Below are 19,594 nucleotides of genomic sequence, written 5' to 3'. Positions count from 1 at the left end.
CCTGGCCTCTTTCATGACTGCGTTCCAGTTCTCTGCTACGGCAGAAGCTCAATGTCCCCTCAGGGATCATTAAAGTTTCATCTAATCCACCTGTCTGATCATCCATCCATTCACCCATCTGTCCATACTCCAGGTCCAGTCAGATCCTATATTCATGCAGCACATTTCATCTCACAGCAGCGTAATGTAATGTACCTCAATGATCTTCCAATTATTCCTCTGTGGCTCCCATTCCTCTATCCAGCCCTCACTTTGTCAATAAATGTGCCATGGGTCTTTTTCATTGTAAGACATAGTGACCTTGTCTGAAGTTCCTATTTACGGGGTTACAATTCTAAAAATATAATCAAGTCTTGAATCTCCGGGAGATATATTAATATACATGGTATTCAACTAAGGCTTGTACATTTCAGAGAATAATGAGTGTTGGAGAAAATATTTGGATTCAAATATTTTGAAAAAAAACACCATACATTTTCTAGTTGTTTGGTATCTAGTCATTTGATCATTATTTGGTGCCATTATTTACGCCATTGTACTAGTTGTTTATGCTTTTTTTTTTTAAAGTATCATAAGGAATCTTATATTTGGGGAATTTTAGGGAGACAATAGTAGGAGTGAAAAGAGAGGATGTAGAAGTTCTTGTTCTATGTTAAGTTGTTGTTCTATATTTTGTTTGATTGTTGGAAAGAGAGAAAAATGACTGAACAATCAAAATGATTTGATCCTACATAAGATTGGTTTCCAGGCGACTCGGAGATTTTACTTTTTGATTTGTTTGTTTTTAGATTGACGACAGATAACCACTATACTGGCATTTTGCCTTTCATACAAACGAGTCGTGAACGAGCTCTGAAGCTGTCCTACTGTTTGCTGCTCAAGAAACCTTCGGCTGTACATACAGGAGATTATATTCAACGTGGAATGTAACATGGAAGACTTCTTGTACAGTGTAAACATTTGCAGGTCTGTAATCGAGGATTGTACCTCCTATAAATGGCACGTTTTTAGGAATTAGGAAAAGTAGCACTTCATTGGCTGTCCAAGGAGTTACATAACACCATGAGCTGTAAAACCTCAACCCAGTGTACATCACATAATCCTTGAGTTTGAATCTTAAAATCAACCAAAATGGGCAACTTCTTTCTTAGCGTCTGTGAACACATATGCATTAACGGGATAGGAATCCAGAGACACCTCCTTGGTGATCGTATAATTGAATTTGTTCAACTAATACGATTAGGAGAATCCCATTTCAAAATCAGATGTCCCCCCTCTTTTATTTAAGGGGAGTTAATGCTGTAGAGTCACTGCCGCAGGGGGGGGGGGACATGGGTTTACCCACTCTGTCCAAGAACAAGGGGTGTTTAGGGTGGGCTGCACAATAAATAATGACCCGCAGTGGTGAACACCCCTGTCTAAACATGGCTCAGTCAGAAGGTCTAAAATCACAGCTCAGTTTCTAATCCAAAGTTGGGCTCTGTGTTCGAGATTTGACATTTTCCACACACCTGCCTCTTAATCAGCACCCCCCGTCACACATGCGCTTTCCTGCCTACCATAGAGACCACCCTCTGCTCCATCTAGCCCCCCTGCCCCCCTCCTCCTCCACCAGGGACCAAGGAGGGTTTTCAGCACTTGCCACGGCAGCTCGCAATGGACAGCATCACAAAGACTCAGTGATTCCTCGCATCGCCCCGGACGTTTGACAGAAACCACAACTGACAGGCAATCTCGGTCTTCAGTATCTAGTGAAAGTGGAAAAGTGAGACAGAGGCAAGGAGAGTGAAGTGCTTTGTGGACTATACCCCTTAAAAACAAATAAGGCTTTAAACCTGCCTATTTTCTCTTACTTTTGTTGATTTGCAAAACCGAATCAGCACAATGGAAGAAGACATGGATGAGGGGCAGACCCAGAAAGGTAAGAAAGTGTTTCTTTGGAGATGTTCTTCAATTAAACTGACTTAGGTGTTTTTTCAGTGGTGCCTCTGCGGAGACAAATGTTGTCCTTTCCCTTTATGAATAGGCAGAGCAGCTGTTTGTGTTAATTCCTTTGTCCATTGAGTGTCAGCCCTCCACTGAAGAGTGCACGTCTATATGTGCTGTTGGGGTAGTGAGAGGGGTGTGAACCGCTTCAACGAGGGTTGCACTGTCTTTGTTTGCTTGATAAGGCTTTCATGCTTGTCGTGATGACTGAGAGGGAAACACAGAGAAGCAAACGGAGCTCCTGCACTCATTAATCCATCAGCGTTCACTCCTGTCCTTTGTGTACAAACACACAGACATGCTGCAGCAGTGTTTTGCCACATTCAGTGTTGATTTGATGCAGGGCTTTCCTTTTGCCATTCGTGTTTTCTTTGTGCAACTGCTATTTTTACTTCACACACACACACACCACCACCACCACCACCACCGCCACCACCCTTTCTCAGCATGAATGATTTAGACTTAGAGTATGGTTGAAAGCCACACAAGTAAGAGAATATTATCATTTTCATGTGGGCAGCAACATTTTCATTATTGCTTCCATAGCTACCCAAGACAGGATGCTGTTGTCATGTTTTGTGGAACACACCTTTGTCTCTGCCCACTCCCTCTCAGGTTCACTTCATGTGACAGGCATGGCTTCACATGTTTGTGTTGCTCTTCCCTCACGCCTCTCCCCCCCCCCCCTAAACCTCACAGGCGCAACACACACATGAGCTGGAACAGTTGCCATGGCAGTGGCCAAGTGTAGTCATTATTTATTCTCTCTCTCTTCTCTCCCACTCCTGCTGATGACATTTCAGTAACACAGGAATAGAGGAATAGATCACTGTGTCTGAGAGTGTAGGAGGAAGACACAGAAAGAGGTACAAAGGACGAGTCTAATTCCTAAGTGGAGAGATAATAATATGTGATAATATGTTAGTTGTTCCCATTGATTAATACAATTAAAAATATTGCTGCATGATCATTTATGACGTCGCTGTTTCCATGACAATGTGTAATGTTTGGCATATGCACCGCCAGCCTTACAGATTTAGTAGGCTACTTCTTGGTCGCCATTACTAGGTGTGTTCTCAGGCATTACTGTTCAGAAAGCAAAATCTGTCAGTCTTGGCCACTAACACAAATGCTCAGCCAACTGAAAGATGCAGCCATGCAAGCTGTGCATGCATTTCTCTTTGCCATGTCCATTTATTGAGGCCACGCTCAGGTTTGTAAAGAGTTAGTGCGCACTCATACACGGTGAGCTCTGTCGCTGGAAATCATTTTTCTTTTGAATATCGAGAAGATTGCACGGGGCTATAGATTTATAGTTGGTCGGCAGGAACCGTTTCAGAGGTGCAAAAGAGAAACGTCAGTTTTCTTTTTTGCAGATGACGTCATTGTTTTTCTGTCACTTGATAAACTATTATTGATAGAAAGGTTAGCTTGGAGATTTGAACTTAAACAGAGAAAAAAGGTTTAGAATCAAATGTCAGATGCTTACAGAAAAAAAAGAAAAATAACCAAATCCACTCTTCATGGCGTTTAATGCTTGTGTGTAAAACATCATTGACAAAGTTTGTTAAAAAGGAAAATCACCAACCTTTGACGTCCTCAGAAATGTATGCTGCCACCAGGCCAACAGGACTTTAAGAATTGTTAGGACATTTCTTTATTTCATTTATTGAGTAACTTAAGTGACTTGCATCCAACTGTTTCTATAATATCGTTGACATACATACTATTGTGTAAACAATTCAAAACTTAAGAAAGGACCGGTTAAAATAATTGTTTTATTTTTAATAATCAAACAAATATTCAGATTTACAATGTGTAATATGCTTAAAGAAACATCCCAAAGTGGAACTAATTCAAATGTTCATAACGACAGCTAAAACCGTAGATAACATTTAAAGATTGTTTCGGCACTTAAAGTATGCAAATATCTAACTCAACATAAACAACAACAAAAAAGACTTTGGGACAATTAGATTTTAAAAATATATTTAAAAAAAAAACATCTGACACGATTTCACTGGGTTTTGGGCGTTTTTTCCTGTGGGTGAAAAATGAGGGCTATTAGTAGATTTATAGACAGGGCCTCATTTTGTACCAGGAAACAATATGATCATGACATTTCAGGAGATCTTTTTGGTCGATAAAGCATGGCTCGATGAGAGACAGATATGTTGGATGTTCGAACAAGGCAGCAGGGCTCACTGATCACCTAACCATGTGGGACTTGAAAACCGTCAGCTCCGCTCCTGGTAACTGAAGACAACAGATGATTGAAATGATTGCTCGGATGAAGCATGATGAACAATAAAGCCACCCTGTCAGGCTTCGTTCCATGTCAATATGATTTAATGCCAATCATCCAATCGTTTGTAGGGATCACTACTCATTATAAGGAGAGGTTAACCCCAGCTTTAAAAGGAAAAGAAACAAGTGAAGCAATATTTTAAAGTACTCACTTTCATGAAGGCCCAAAGAAAGCTAAAGCCCATCGAAAAGCAAGTCAAAAGGTTGGACATTCAACGAACATTGCTCACAGCAAAACATCTCTCAAACACAAGCACTATAACAATATTGGTTGTTCAGCCATTACAAATTTAAAAACGTATAAAAGTCATGCAACATTGTTTAGCTAAGAGAGGGGCATTGTTCCTTGACATTTACCGGGGGCTTTATTGCCAATTATGTAGTGGGTTTACAATGTATTAGACATTTATGCCACAGTGAAACGAAAATGTAGTATGTTGTTGGTCAAAATACACGGTACAGAAACTGCAAATAGATCAGTTCAACACAACAAAGGCGTAGGCGAGTGCACTCGCAGCACGCTAATGCCGTTCTGAGGTTGCAAATCTCAGATTATGATTCAGATGCACCAGGTGGGCACTGCTCACTTCAGCTGCTCGCCAAATGTAGCTGTGCACACTATGTGCCACAGGGGCTTAATCAGCAACAGGAAGCAAACCAACACCCTATGGTGGAAAAAGGCACGCTTCCATTACTATACACACTGAGCTGAATTGACTTTAAGAGTCACTCTGCAAATAATCTCAAGTTCGATAATACCTTTTAGGAATAAACCACGAACATTCTGGAGATTGTTCACGCTGGTGTTGAGAATTGTCGCCGAATGGAAACACTGAGAATGGCGCACCTGTTAGCGTTTCCTGCGCCAAGAATCTACTCTGCAAGGCTCTGCTTGTCCTTCTGTTTGATCAGTTTGATCAGGATATTAACTTGGCAAGATGACGAGAAGTTATTAACAGAAATGTTCAAACAACATGGCTTGAACACAGAAGCAGAATGATATTACAGAAGTTGTTTCAGTTACGCTGCAATTATTAATGGTTCACTGAGTTTCATGCACTTTGAATTAAAAGCTCCAATTGTAAATGTCACATTTGCATTGAGATTAAAGCAGAGTGAATTCACCAGAGGCTGCTTAGAATATAGTTGCTGTGGCTAGACTGTTTAAAGGACTAGTCTTGATTCTTTATTTAACCGGATAAAAGGGAAAATAATAAGGTATATCATTAATTATTTTTTTATTAACAACATTCATGAATTAATTCCTTCATTTCCAAATGTCTTCTTGTCAGTGGGGTGTTCCTCTCGCTTTAAAGAGCTTCTCACACTGGAGAATGAAATTGGCAAACACTTCAATAGAGAGTGCCTCTTGATGGCCTGAATGCTGTTTGCCCAGGCTCCATCACTCTGACATCATATCAACTCACAGTGCAGTATCATTGCTCAGTGAGTGTGTCATGCTACAGTACCTAATAGTTCCCGTCTCCCTCCCTCCCCAACGCATTGTTCTGAATCCTAACCTTCCCCGACCCCGAAAAATGTCCAGGGAAATCCACCAATTGTTCCTATAAAATTAGTTGTGGCTATTAGTGGAAACCTTTGAGGGGTTTTTCCTAATTGTTTTCAAGCATGGTGTCAAAAGAATACATTTTGACAGCATGCTTGATGAGCTTCTTACAATGATGATATACTAAAGTCAAAGTGATACGATAAAGATATGTATATGTTGAGGAATGGTTTAGCCAATACATTCTTTTGTCATTGTTTACTATAGGAAAGACACAAAATATGGAAAAAGAGAAAGAAAGACATGTGGATGAAGATTAGATATTTAGGTTTCTCAAAGTAAAATGCATTTTGAAAAAATAATTGCAATTGTTTTCTTGTGTTTTAATCATGAACCAAAGACAAGTATGTTCTTTTGTTTAGGAGTCAGGACTTAAATCCCGACCACCCCTTGGTGCTTACCGTCTAAAACGTAGGCAATCAAAACAAGCTGAATTCACCCAGCTATGTGCTTTAAATTTAGAAACTCAAAGCAAAAAAAACACCCCTCGCCTCTACTCTAGAGTTTTTGACATTTACCCCTCAGTTCCTGGAGTCAGCCCAGACAAAAGACTCTTCGCTGCTCTGCAGTCACGCTGGCTCTCCATCTCTGAGTGGAAAAGAAAGAGCGGAAATCAGTGGCGGAGCTTTTAGACCTGGCCTGCAATGTCCTTTCACCCAGAGGGGTTATCTGTGTAATGTGTCTCAGTCACTATTGTCCCACTGAATTTGTTGACATACAGTAACTGGGTCATAGCTCTGAAGTACCCGGTATATTCCCAGATTTTGCGCTGCGGTTGACATGGCAACCATACTGGTTGATTAAACATGCGCAGAGGAGATGAGGGCGTGCGGGAGCTGGAAAAAAAACCTGCTCGCTCCAGGGGGAAGGGGGGCTGCGCATTAAATATAGGAAAGCAACGAGACATGTATTCACCCATTACTTTCAGACTGACACACCATCCCCCCACTGAGATCTCTCCCCCCCCCCCCCGCGCCCCTCCCTCGCTCTCTCTCTCTCTCTAGGACCAGGCTCACTGCCACCCCACCCCCATTCAAAACTCCTTTGGTAACAATGAACTAATAACTGCTAGTTAAATGCGCAAAAATTGAGTCTGATTAGATGTAATGTGTTGTAAGTCAACATGCGGCAGAAAGAATATTAGATCACTTTCACCCCCTTTCATTTTTTTCATTTCCTCCTCTAACGCAGCAGCTTATTTATTGTCTCTGTGGCTTTAACTCAAAATACAGCATATGCTCTATGAAAAGGAAAGATCCATTTTAATTAGGGATGCATCAACAAAGACATATGGGACAATAGCATCTTTAAAATGCAATTATTATTAGTTAATTATGCTCAGTGCAGAATGGCACTTATGTCAAGGGATATATCTGTCAAATTAGTCAAATAAAATAAATGATAAGGATAATAAATAATACTAAATAAGATAAAATAAAAAACCACATGGGTAATCCAAGTCAGAAAGTATAATTGCATTTAATCAGGTCCTAATCTCAGCCTGCAGTGGGATGAAAAGTGACAGTTCTAGGAATATTAAGCGCGTTGCCATTGGGCCAAACAAAGCTAAGGTATAGTGAAAATCACTTTTGTAACTTAACTCAGTTACAGCAACTGAAAAACGGTGTCTGTCTTAATATCCACTGCTGTGTCACAAATAAACTATTAAAGGGTCATTTAGGATTAACAAAATACTGATAGGCCAAAAACTGACACAGCTGTATGTATACAGTACATCATAAAAATTGCAATGATTGAACATGAAATGTCTCATAACTAACTAATTGTGAAGATGAATTACTGATGTGTGAAAACCAATAAATTACAAGAACTATATTCACTGCTTAAATCCTTAGACATTTAACCAGACCTGCTGTGAATTGGTAAAAAGCTCAGGAAACGTACACATCTAAGGCGACTGATTATTTTTAGTAAAACGTGAAAAGAAAATCTAGCAACATATTGCAATTATTAATCCAAACAAACGTATTTATTTGGGCAGGACGTCCTTCGTTAATTAACCCCAACTGTCTCCCGGATGTTAGAGTCATGTTTTCTTTGGAGCACGTCATAAAGCTCCAAGAGTTATTTAAGGATAACCTCATGCGTTGCCTGGGTCAGTGAGAGTGTGTGTGTGTGTGTGTGTGTGTTTGTGTGTGTGTGTGTGGGTGTGTGTGTGTGTGTGTGTGTGTGTGTGTGTGTGTGTGTGTATCCCTTTTGCCTGTCGGATATGACACTGACAGATGGAGGAGAAGTTGGGGGTGGGAGGGGCCTCGGGAGGGGTCCATCCTTTCCCTTTGTATTAGGGAGATGCCTTATGTTGATTGGACCTCTGTGTTTGGGGTCGTGTAGGCTTTTTTCCTTTTTTTGTATATGAAGGATAACATATCTAAAACCAAATACTAGAATTGCTCAATTGCTTCCTACCTGACCCAAACACACACACAATCCTCAATTCCTTCTACTATTTTATTTCAATAAGCTTAACGCAAGTCAATCCCGCCAAATACCCAACTTGACTTGCAGTGTGTCAGGGCTCGAAAAGACAAGCAGTACTACACCTGTGATCTGGATCGATTGAAATACATGCAACTCCTCTTCAAGCAGGGGTTCTTTTATGTTCATCGCAGGTAATGTTGGGCTAAGCAGAAGGCATGAATAATGAATGTGCTCTGCTGCACTGTGCCGCTTCTAAATTATGGATCAAGCATCTCCAAGCCCTCCGACTCGCCATCGCACCATCACTCGCAGACTTCCACAGGCTTGATCTGCAGACAGTTAAGATCAATGGATAGTTACGGGGAGGAAATGAGAGGATGTGCTGGTATGAGAGGAGGCTGATACAAGTCCTCGCTGCATTAATCAAACACTGTATCATAACAGCCATAAAGCAATTATAGCATGGTCCCGTTTTAATTATCCTCCAATAAATGTGAAACAGAGAAACACAACACTGAAGCCTTGAGTGAATATCCAACTCTAGACTCTATATGTCTTTCCCCTAGACCATCTTATAATATTTACTATTCAGAAGTAAAGAATTTCCTTTCTAAAATACACTTCTCTCCACCGGATCAGAGAAGTTCCCCCCACCAAATTGAAAGCAGACAATCAATAAAACATAACTCTTGTTACATCCACTCACTTCTGCTCCCATCACACCCTGTAACTTCAACTGTTTCCATGGAAACAACACTTCCTTTCAGTAAATTCACAAGATGACTTGTTTTGTTGTTGCTCGCAAACTATTGTTAATGCCTCTGACTGACTATTCATTTGATTGGTGCTGCTGTACATCAGGGAGAAGTATAATATATATTTAAAATACAGAACAGCAAATGCCAGCTTCAACTGGTTTAATTTGCGTGCCCAAATGTAAATAATGCAGACGTAATAAACCTTGATTGAGGCCACGATATAAATCATTTATATTACTCCTCATCTTCCTCCATGCACAGGCTCCGAACATCTACAGCACCAAATGTAACCAGCATGACTCAAGATGGGGTGGTGAGAAATGATAACAGCTTGCTTACAAAGCAATGTTGTATTAACTTTAGGTGATTTGTAAAAGAAAATGTATCTTATTTCAACAAACAACCCTCTAACCCTAAAACCACCAGTTATTGCTTCCTTTTGACATTAAGGAATACATATCTGCTTCCCTTCAGTATTTAATCATCCAGTCACTTGTCTGTTTTGCCCAGTATTTATGAGTGGACAGTTTGATCTTTCACACTTGCTCAAACAGGCACACTGACCCAGAGCATGCTGGGTAAATGTGACACTCTCTCTTATCTTGTCAGAGAACAACACCGCATCAATAAATCCTGTCACTGCCTGTTCCCGGAATTGATACGGCAACTGGAGATAATGAGTCTGAGGCAAGGACTGATGACAGAATCACTTTTAGTCTTGACATATTGAAAAAATAGCTATACTGTACCATGCATCTGGATACAGTCTTTCAATGGAACAGGGTTTTCTTTTAATGGGAAAGACAACAGTACATTTTCAATATGAAATATGAGTACAGAAATTCACCAACTAAGAAAACAGATCAGAAAGCAATGCATCTGAAAGAGATTGTTAATAAAGAAGATCATAGTCAGTCCTAATGCTACTGCTGCATGACAACACCTGTAAGCAATTTAAGTAAATCACCCTTTCATTAAAGCGAAATGTAAACAAATATTTTAGGAAACATCTACAAACTGCGCAGACAAGGCAAGTATGAAATAAATGTACGACAATACATTGGGGGATTTATCATTTTCCTTTTAACTTCTGACTAATACAATTACACTAGCCATTGGTCTAAAATGTGTGAATTCATTGGCTGGCAAGAGTGGCTGATAGGAATCCCTGCCGTTCAAACCTCCTGCAGGTTGTCACATGACTTAAGGTGTGAATTGGTGTGATGGCGCCTGAGAATGGATGTCAAGATGGCCCCGTCAGAACCTGATAGTGTGAAAGCCTTCACTAGGTGAGGTGTCTCCTGAACTTGATGTCCCTTGCCAGGTGATGTCCCGTCCCCAGGGTTAGGGGAGTGGGTGTGATGGAGAAATACCAAGGCGTTGCAAACAGTTGCCGTCACAGCGACCCTACCCTTTTACTTAGAATAGCACGTACACAAAAAACAACTATCCAGGCGTGTTCCCCGTGTTTTAAACGATCCACTTAGCATAAATTGGGCATATTTCCTACTCTGCACAACTGAGGCCAGAACACCCCAGAAATAGAAACTAAAAACAGTGGACAGAATGTTTTCCATAGACATTACTAACTATTCAACTGTGGTATATATTCAAACTGTAGATGAGCAGGTAGGATTATAATACGTTTGAAAAGCTGCCGAGGTTATTATCATATACGTATATATATATTTCTCAGTCAAGCTTTCCCGGACAAAAGAGGTAGAAAAGCGGGGAGGAGGAATAGACATGTTACAGTCTGGCAGTGGATTACATCAGTGAGGATGCAGAAAATCTAGGCGAGTCTGGGCGAGGGAGCTGCACCAAGCTTCAGAGAGAGAGCGCAGCCCAGCAGGCGGACGAGCTACTTGGTATTCCGCTCAGGTTCGGATCAGAGTCAGAAGCAGAGAGTTGAGAAGGAGAAGGGGAGAGGGAGAGGGAGGGGGTATTTGATCAGGCTCTTGCTTTGTAACTCAGGTGAAGACAGCAGGATAACCATAAAAGAGATGATGCTAAAAACATCCCTGATGTACGATCCTTAAATATCACCTCTACATCAACGACGATGAAAACTGAATGTGCCGTCATGGCGTCTCTTTAATGAACGAGGATAGTCGTGCAAAAGCAGATTCATTATATCACGCGCCAATTTTAAGAAAATGTATTGAATGCATTGGCTTAGGCTTCAGATTGTGCCTTTTTAGGATGAAGCTCTCCATTGTACAGCTTTAAATTAATTGTTACAAATTGATTACGAAAACGTCCGGGCTTTGTAACAAATGAGTTTGTGTGGTTAATATACTGCAATGCACAGCAAGACCCAATAAAGTCTGGTTTAGTAAGGAGCTTCCACACGGAAATCAAATCCACTACTGTTGTTGTTACTGGCGAATGGTGGCCCCAGTGCCCCGAAACACACACACTAATACACACAAACACACAGGCGCAACAGGGAGACTCATAAATCTAAGCAATTCATACAGACACACTCGCATGGGCTAGTATTTACAGACTCAGCTTCTCTGTGAGCAATCTGCGCGACAGGAGATTGAAGTTGGGGCAGAGCAGTGATTAGTCACCTTAAGGGCCCCCGGGGACAGGAAGCTTGGTCAAAAGAAGAATGGGGTTAAAGGTCAGGTCTATGTACAACGCAGGCAGAGGGTTGGGTTATGAATAAATGTCAGCATCCTCTGTAGGGCTGAACAACTGACAGAACGTATCTGCTGCAAAAACCAAAAATACATGGGCAAATGTGAAGATCACGGCAGAGATACAGTAGACGTGGCCAATAAAGTCTTACTCCATTTTGCGGCTTGAATATTTAAGATTTCCAAAAAGTAAATGGCAGAACAGTGTACTTTTCCACCAGAAAAGGTATTATTGAATTATTCAAATTCATCAAAATAGTAAGAATGCTGTCTTTGTGTGTGCCATTGAACAGAAATGTCCACTAACTCTTTATTTAATAGTTTAACGGCCCTTTTCAGTATTTTCTGATTAAAAGTGGATTTGTTGTGTTTCTCTCTGTGTTTATAGGATGCCTTGAATGCTGCATCAAATGCCTGGGTGGGATCCCGTACCCATCTCTCATAGCCACCATCTTGCTGTACGCGGGCGTGGCTCTGTTCTGCGGCTGCGGACATGAGGCCCTGTCCGGCACCGTCACCATCCTCCAGAACTACTTTGAGGTGGTGCGGAGCCCTGTGGATGCACTGGATGTCTTCACCATGTAAGTGGGAAAAGAACTTCCTGGACTTAGGTGTTAAAGAAAAACAACTCGCCCTGCACTACACTTTCCATTCCCTACCAAGTCTCCAAATTCAGACATCTTATGTAGTCATTATCAAAATGTAACATTGTGTTGTTGTGGATGTTTTCAGTGCTTCTCTGTTCATTCTCCAGGATTGACATCATCAAGTATGTGATCTACGGCATTGCTTCGGCTTTCTTCGTCTACGGCATCCTGCTGATGGTGGAAGGCTTCTTCACCAGTGGAGCCATCAAAGACCTGTATGGAGACTTCAAGATCACCACCTGTGGACGCTGTGTCAGCGCTTGGGTAAGACTAGCCTTTCAGGGCAAATTAAGAGTTATTTTGTTTCTGCAGTTAGTTGCTATAATAATAAATGTGTTTGTACAAAAGCTTCCATTTCAAGGAATCACTTAAGCAATCTTAATGTCCGGCAGAGATGGCAAGAGTACACACATGCTTTAGTCAAGTAGAAGTACAGATACTCGTGTTTAAAAATACTCTGGTAAAAGTAGAAGTACTGACTAAACTTCTTTACTCAAGTAAAGGTAAAGAAGTACTGCCTTCGAAATGTACTTAAGTAAAAAGTACCCATAACTAGCAGCTGTTTTAAAGAGTACCTGACCTCCCTTTATATTAATAGAACAATATTGTCATTGTTAGCTAATGAATGTTTCCATGCTGAACAACGGCAACATGTCAACGTTTTCATTGGTCCCTCTTCTTTAGAGAAGACCAGGAAATGATGGATACACGGATCCTGTTCAAATCAATAGGCACGCAATGACTCTAAATAATAATGATCACGCCACCAAACACACACTCAAACTAAAGTAACCAGCCTGTTTTGAAAATGTAAGAAGTAGAAAGAACAGGTATTTGTGTTCAACATGTAAGAAGTAAAAGTAAAAAGTCGTCGTGGAGTAAAGTACTGATACCAGCAAAATGTACTTATGTACAGTAACAAAGTATTTGTACTCCACTACTTCCCTCCTCTGATGTCAGGTCACATCCAGGGAGTAATACTTGAAGTACCGTAGGTCTTTATCTATCGTGGCAAACACAATGCTATTTGTCCAGCTCTTTTTGTATTGGTTATAAACAAATCAATTTAGCCATACACTGGTATCTTTAACCCAAAGTAGAGCAATATTTAACAGAACCCAGTGTAGGCATTGTTATTGGGTAACGTGAAATGTTAATCAATTATAATGGATTTTTAGCTAATTTCAAGACAACTTTATTTGTAGAAAATGTAGGAATTTAGCTGTCCTGTAAAGCTGCAAATATATTGTAGGCTAAAGCGTCTGTGCATTAAATAATGTGTTAATTTGCATGTGCCTATGTAGATCATTTCAAATAATAAATTATGAATACCCATAATGTGTAACATGCCGGTAATTATATTATACTGACATGACAATAAAACATTTGAAACATTCTTATATGGCGTATTAGAGAGCCTGCAGCAATCCTAATAAGATTATCTTTGGGATGTAATTGCTTCGTAAATCTGACGCTCCACAGGGAGGCAGAGGAAATGAGCCATGCTGGGGTATTTGTGGTCACTGGGGTCATTAACTTTGTACTCACTAATCTTTTGCCCATGGAAATGCCAAAAACAAAATAACACTAGTTGGATGAAATGAGCAAGTGGCGGCTTGGGAACACCTTATAACCCAAAAGCTGACAGGATCACAACAAATTATTGAAATCCCCCAAAATGTCATGGAAACCAATTGTGCAATATAGGCGACATCGGACTCATTTGAAACCATTTCACTTACAAATATAGAAGGTTAAATCTAGGATATATTCAATTCAAGTTGTTGAAAACAGTACCTAAATGTCACGTGTGCTCCTCTGTTGCCATTGCAGTTCATCATGCTGACATACATCTTCATGCTGGCTTGGCTCGGAGTGACTGCTTTCACCTCCCTCCCAGTCTTTATTTATTTCAACATCTGGAATATTTGCCAAAATGCTACCACGCTGGAGGGGGCCACACTCTGCCTGGACCCACGCCAGTATGGTAAGGATGAATATTCTGTCTCCATGTCTTCACCTCCACTGCTGAACACCTCTTTTCTGGGTTGGATACTGTCTGGATTGCTGCTATTATTTCAGCTTCTTGGGGACGTTTTTCTCTCCCAACACGCATTCCCCATAGTTGTTTAATCTCCTTTTCAAATTTAGTGTGGATAATTGAACTTTTAAGACTCTGGATAATTTAAATGAAAAACTGTAAATGACCCAATCCTTAGATTACATCCCCATTTTTAAATCTACATTATGTTGGACCCAGTGTTACTGCACAAATTACTATCCTGTAAACTGTAATGATCCAGAATAACGTTATGTTAAACTGGGATGAAGGACCATCACATCAGTAGCTTATATGGCTGTCTCATTATTTTTAATTAGTGCCAAATCTTTCAGCCCATTAGCCACTGGCTGATACTAACACGCCTCTGTGTCAACAACCATTTCAGCTGCCACCATCAGAATATAGGCCTGTGCTTTGCCTGTGTGGGACATTGACTGCATTATGTCTTTCTTATGAGTTCATCATCGGAACATTTTGGCACTTCTTGCACCTGTTGTTGTTGACTGTTCTTTTTTTCCAATAGTAGCACACTAGTTTCTATTCATGCTTTGTTTCTTATTTCAGGTATTGTGCCCATTAATGAGGCGAAAACTGTGTGTGCTGGATCTGAGAAATTCTACAAGATGTGTGAATCAAATGAGGTAAAGTATAAATATACAAATATTTAAAAATGTTGGATATTACTTTTGATAACATACATTTAAAATGATGGTAATACATAATTGATAAATAGGCCTACTGTAAGATGTAATAAACATTAGACAAGTGATAATGAGCAGTATGCCAGTTGGAATACAAACAACAGCTGAACAGTTGGGCATTGATCAAAACATCTGCTGCTCCCAACACTGACACATTAAACACACACTAATTCACACACAAAAAACACTGCCAACTTACCCTTAAACAAGGCACTTTATTTATCTACTCTGGTGGAGCTAGTAAAAGATGCACCAAAGGAGCCGTTTCCTTGCCTGTAGTAACACCTGCATATTGAATTATAAATCTTTAATAATCACATGTTTGTGGATAGAAAACAGAATGAAGTGAACGTTTACGAGCACAATTACAAAGATGATTTTCATTGGCTGACACGTTCAGTGATGCTTGAAGAGTAATATGTGCTTTGATTTATTTTTGCTACAGCTGGACATGACTTTCCACCTGTTCATCTGCGCCCTCGCTGGAGCAGGAGCGGCTGTTATTGCTATGGTGAGACACCTATACATCTCTCAAGGGATGAATTATGCGAAACGCAATTCAAAACACCTTAAATCTTTCAAATCAGCCACATCAAATAATAGATTCTGTTTAATATATTTTTAAATGGGTATGCCAAAGATTGCATCTTGGCTTTTATTCATATATTTTGAAAATCATGTCGCACTTATAATCCTATTTGGTGTCAGCATGTCATTTCGACAGGCGTAGGAGTTAACCGTTTTTTGAATTGTGGGAAAATGATGTGGCTGTGTTTTGTTGTGGCTGCCTGATGGCGCGCCTGTGTTGTGTTTGCTTGAGAGAGAATAGCTGTAGATGGGAGAGAAGGCATTTTGGCGCAGTGAAAAAGACAGGGTTTGTCTCCCTCCCTCTTTCAGAGGCGCCAGGCATGTCATGGCCGTTGTCATGGAAACAGGGAGAAGAAAGGCTCTGATATAGTTGCAAACATCACCCAGTAATTTGTGAGGAGCCATTTTCTGAGAAACAGAAAGTGTTTGTTATTCGCGGATGATTGTGGCACGACCATTTTCTGTACAAACTAGTTTTTTTCCCAATCTGAGGACAATGATGAGAAAATCCATCTCGACAGACACGCCGACACATTTGAAGAATGGGCTGCCCTCAAAACAGCTTCAAAGCCAAAAACACAATCAGTGATAAAAACATAAAAAGTGTTTTAATCTCAGTTGCTAAATGGTTGCAAACAAAGAGCAGAGCAGCTATAAAACTGTCATTGCTTGTGAAAAGGAAATCTGTGTTACAACCTCGGTCATTAAAGCACAATACATTCATTATATTCTTAGCTGCCATGGTAACAAGTCCCAAGACATTTTGCATTATGCTGCCACCTGCTGGATCTTTGGAAATGTTCTCCTTAACTTTGGCATGCATACCAAAACAAGCTTCACAATCATATTCATTGCATTTTAAATGATCATAAAAGTAGTCGGACTTATTGAAAAAATGTATAAATTATGTTTTGATTAGAAGTTTTGGAATACATAACATTACATTGTGTCGTTAACGTACATCATGTGAGCCAGTATTGCTCATTTGAATACATGCAGTATACCTTGGATATTTGCACATTTCTGCAAAGGTGTACACATTTTTTCAGGAATAATTGGACATATTGTCCTAGTACTTAGTTTTCTGTATATGTATATCCTTGCAAACATTTATTTGTATTTTATGATAGTTATTATTTTCATAATTGTTCTATATTTGTTCCTCTTTCATAACTCTTACTCTGCCTGTGTGCACCATACTGAAACAGATTCCTTGTATGTGTGAACCTACAAAGCATAAAAGGCAGATCTTCTGGGATTTTCAAAAATGTGTTTTGCATTCGTGTCACGCTTCATCCTTTTCAACACCTCACAGATCCACTACTTGATGGTGCTGTCTGCCAACTGGGCCTACGTGAAGGACGCCTGCCGAATGCAGAAGTACGAGGACATCAAGTCGAAGGAGGAGCAGGAGCTCCACGACATCCACTCCACGCGCTCCAAGGAGCGTCTGAACGCCTACACATAAAGACCAGCGTGAGGCCTGGCCCTGCCACTCCGGCCTCTCTCCCTCTCTCTCTCCTCTGTCTTTCTATCTGTCTCTCTCTACCATCCCCTCCCGAGGGGGGGCGGATGGCGCCTAGGGCCCTCGCCACTGCTGATGTCACTGGTGCGTCATATGACAATGTGGTCTGGGGGGAAACGTCACACAAACCTCCCCAGTCACAAACAGCATTTCAGATGAAAAAAAAGCCCCTTTACCTCTCTCATGGATGGTGTTATGATTATCATTATGGCAGTTATATAGTTCTTGATAGAAGTTGTTTAGTGCTGATAGTAACTATAGTGTAGTTTGTAGAATCAGAGTTAGCAGTAGTATTTCTTTCTTTTTTACTTTGAATAATTCGCGTACAGTTGTTTTATTTTTCTTATTTTTTTATTTGATGCTACGTGTCATTTTGCTCTCATGCATAATTTATTTTTGCTTCTTTTCGAGGGGGTCAACAGGGGCTTATAAGGGTTTTCAAGCACATTTCTCGTGTCGTGTGTCTGGAGATTTCATGTTCAAAAACAATGTACTGTATGTGAATGGGTGGTTCGTTTTGGAAATATTTTAAATGTCACAACGCAACCATAAAGCATCATAAGCCTTTGTATTCCCAGGGATCAAAACCACTTTAACATACAAGTAATTCAATCAGTTTTTCTATTTGAAGTTATACCATAACAAGACAACACAAGAATAAATACCAAATCTCGAGAAAAGCAAGTATTTGCTAGATGTGCCAATCCTGTTAAACAGGAAACAATGACTTGAATTGATATCAAAGAAGTGATATGTCAATTCAGTTAAATAATTGGTAATTTTATTATAATCTTGCCAATTAAATGTATTTTAGGACTGTGAAGGATTCCATTGTGTCGTATCACGAGCCACAAAAGCACATGCAAACATACTTTCATAAGCCCTATTTTATTTCTTTAAAGTGGAACTTTATGAATACAAAACTCCTGTATATACTAATATATCAAATCATTCCTATATGTTAAGCACTGACATGTAAGGACAATTCATGTGAGAATATGGAGGTCACTGTGGGTCATTCCACTCTGCATCTTTCTGTCTCAATAGAAAATAAACCCTGACAGTTGTTGGTGTAATGGCACTCGTTGGTGAATCGTCAGACGTGAGAAAAGTGTGTGTCACAGTAATTTTGTTCATGACAGTAACTGTATTGCTTACACATCCTGATGCCATACCACTGCAAAGGTGGCTTGTCAGTTCATCGCCTGGCAAAACCTGTTTTTGTCGGTATTCCTTAAAGCTAGTTTCATGCACTTATTTGACCATTTCTGTGCTCTCTAGATGTAAGCGCATTGGTGTTCAACTCAAAGTTGGATAACTGTACTGTTAGTAAAGACTGTGAATTTAGATGTTTTTCGTGGCATGGACATGCATTAATATAGTCTTAATGACTCAAAAGTGACTTTACTCTGCTTCTTTATTTTTACACTTATGACTGTCTTGCTGGATCAACCCTTTGTTTATATGTGCAGTACTAAACTTCCCACGCTTACCGCGTTATGCTACTGATATTAGAGACTGTAGTCTTTGAGTTGTGTCTATTTAGTTTGTGATGAGCTCTCAACCATGTCTTAAAACTAATACTTGTACCAACATTGCTTACTCTGTAATGATCTGATAAATGCTTTCAGCTTTCTCCTCGTATTAGTCTTTTGTACTTTCACTACGAATACTTAGTAGCAAGCTTTACATTTAATATGTTTTGTACATTCATGTGCCATCAGCTTGAAGTGGCTTATTTGACCTGTATGATCAAATTTGCTTGCATTAATAAAACTCACTTGTGTACTTGTTGATAAATACTCTTGTGTCTTGTGTCCATTTTGTGTTATGTTTAGGTTAAACTCACTTAGTAGTCCTGGTAGTAGAGTTGTGTAATAGCAACCATATGAGCCATATATCACTGTTATTACCTGTCCGATGAAATATGATAAGACAGGATGAGATTGCTGATAGATGGATGATGTTTTAATAGAAGAAAGGAAGTGTATGTTTATCATGTATGCATTCAGTACAACCTCCTACCACTAGATATCTCCCTTTCCTCTGAGTCAATTAAAATAAAGCGTTGGCAGCCAAAAGTGAAGACTGAGAGATGATTACGATTATAAAAAGGCACATTAGTATATATTTTTTTAATAATACAGAAATAATATGGTCCTTTTATAATTGACGTGATACATTTTTGCGAATAATTATTTACTTGTGTTTTGTTATTAATATGGAGGTTTCAAAAACAATATTGTACTGCAAGTCAGGAAGTCAGCAAACGTACAATAATCAATGGACGTACAATAAGAAGTAAAAGAAAATAATCCTACTAGTCTAATCAAATCAACTTTACTGTAAATAATGTGCTTGATGACTGT

The 19,594-nt window shown here is 39.8% G+C and overlaps 1 protein-coding gene and 1 long non-coding RNA gene across 2 annotated transcripts in view; one reads left to right on the top strand and one right to left on the bottom strand.

Annotated features, from left to right (window-relative positions):
- Positions 1-1,486: 1,486 nt before the first annotated feature.
- Positions 1,487-19,027, top strand: gpm6aa (glycoprotein M6Aa). The gene is made up of 7 exons (XM_079669618.1): positions 1,487-1,921; positions 12,091-12,283; positions 12,457-12,613; positions 14,183-14,336; positions 14,976-15,052; positions 15,558-15,623; positions 17,016-19,027. Exons 1-7 carry the CDS (start codon positions 1,885-1,887, stop codon positions 17,166-17,168), a joined length of 837 nt encoding a protein of 278 aa, XP_079525744.1. The 5' UTR covers positions 1,487-1,884; the 3' UTR covers positions 17,169-19,027.
- LOC307031980 overlaps positions 8,118-19,594 on the bottom strand; it is a 31,461-nt gene continuing 19,984 nt past the window's right edge. The window contains exon 3 of the long non-coding RNA XR_013806130.1: positions 8,118-8,628. This is a non-coding gene — a long non-coding RNA (uncharacterized lncRNA). The remainder of the gene's footprint in view (positions 8,629-19,594) is intronic.

This window comes from Notothenia rossii (assembly GCF_949606895.1).
Source record: "Notothenia rossii genome assembly, chromosome: 3".
In the NCBI taxonomy this organism is placed as follows: Eukaryota; Metazoa; Chordata; class Actinopteri; order Perciformes; family Nototheniidae; genus Notothenia; species Notothenia rossii.
The sequence above is the reverse complement of the archived record's forward strand: the minus strand, read 5'-3'. Positions and strand labels throughout refer to the sequence as shown.

Excerpts from the sequence above, each read along its gene's own strand:
- gpm6aa (XM_079669618.1), top strand. The coding sequence starts at position 1,885 with ATGGAAGAAGACATGGATGAGGGGCAGACCCAGAAAG. Across the intron at positions 12,614-14,182 it reads GACGCTGTGTCAGCGCTTGG|TTCATCATGCTGACATACAT; the intron begins GTAAGACTAGCC and ends TTGCCATTGCAG. Across the intron at positions 15,624-17,015 it reads GAGCGGCTGTTATTGCTATG|ATCCACTACTTGATGGTGCT; the intron begins GTGAGACACCTA and ends AACACCTCACAG.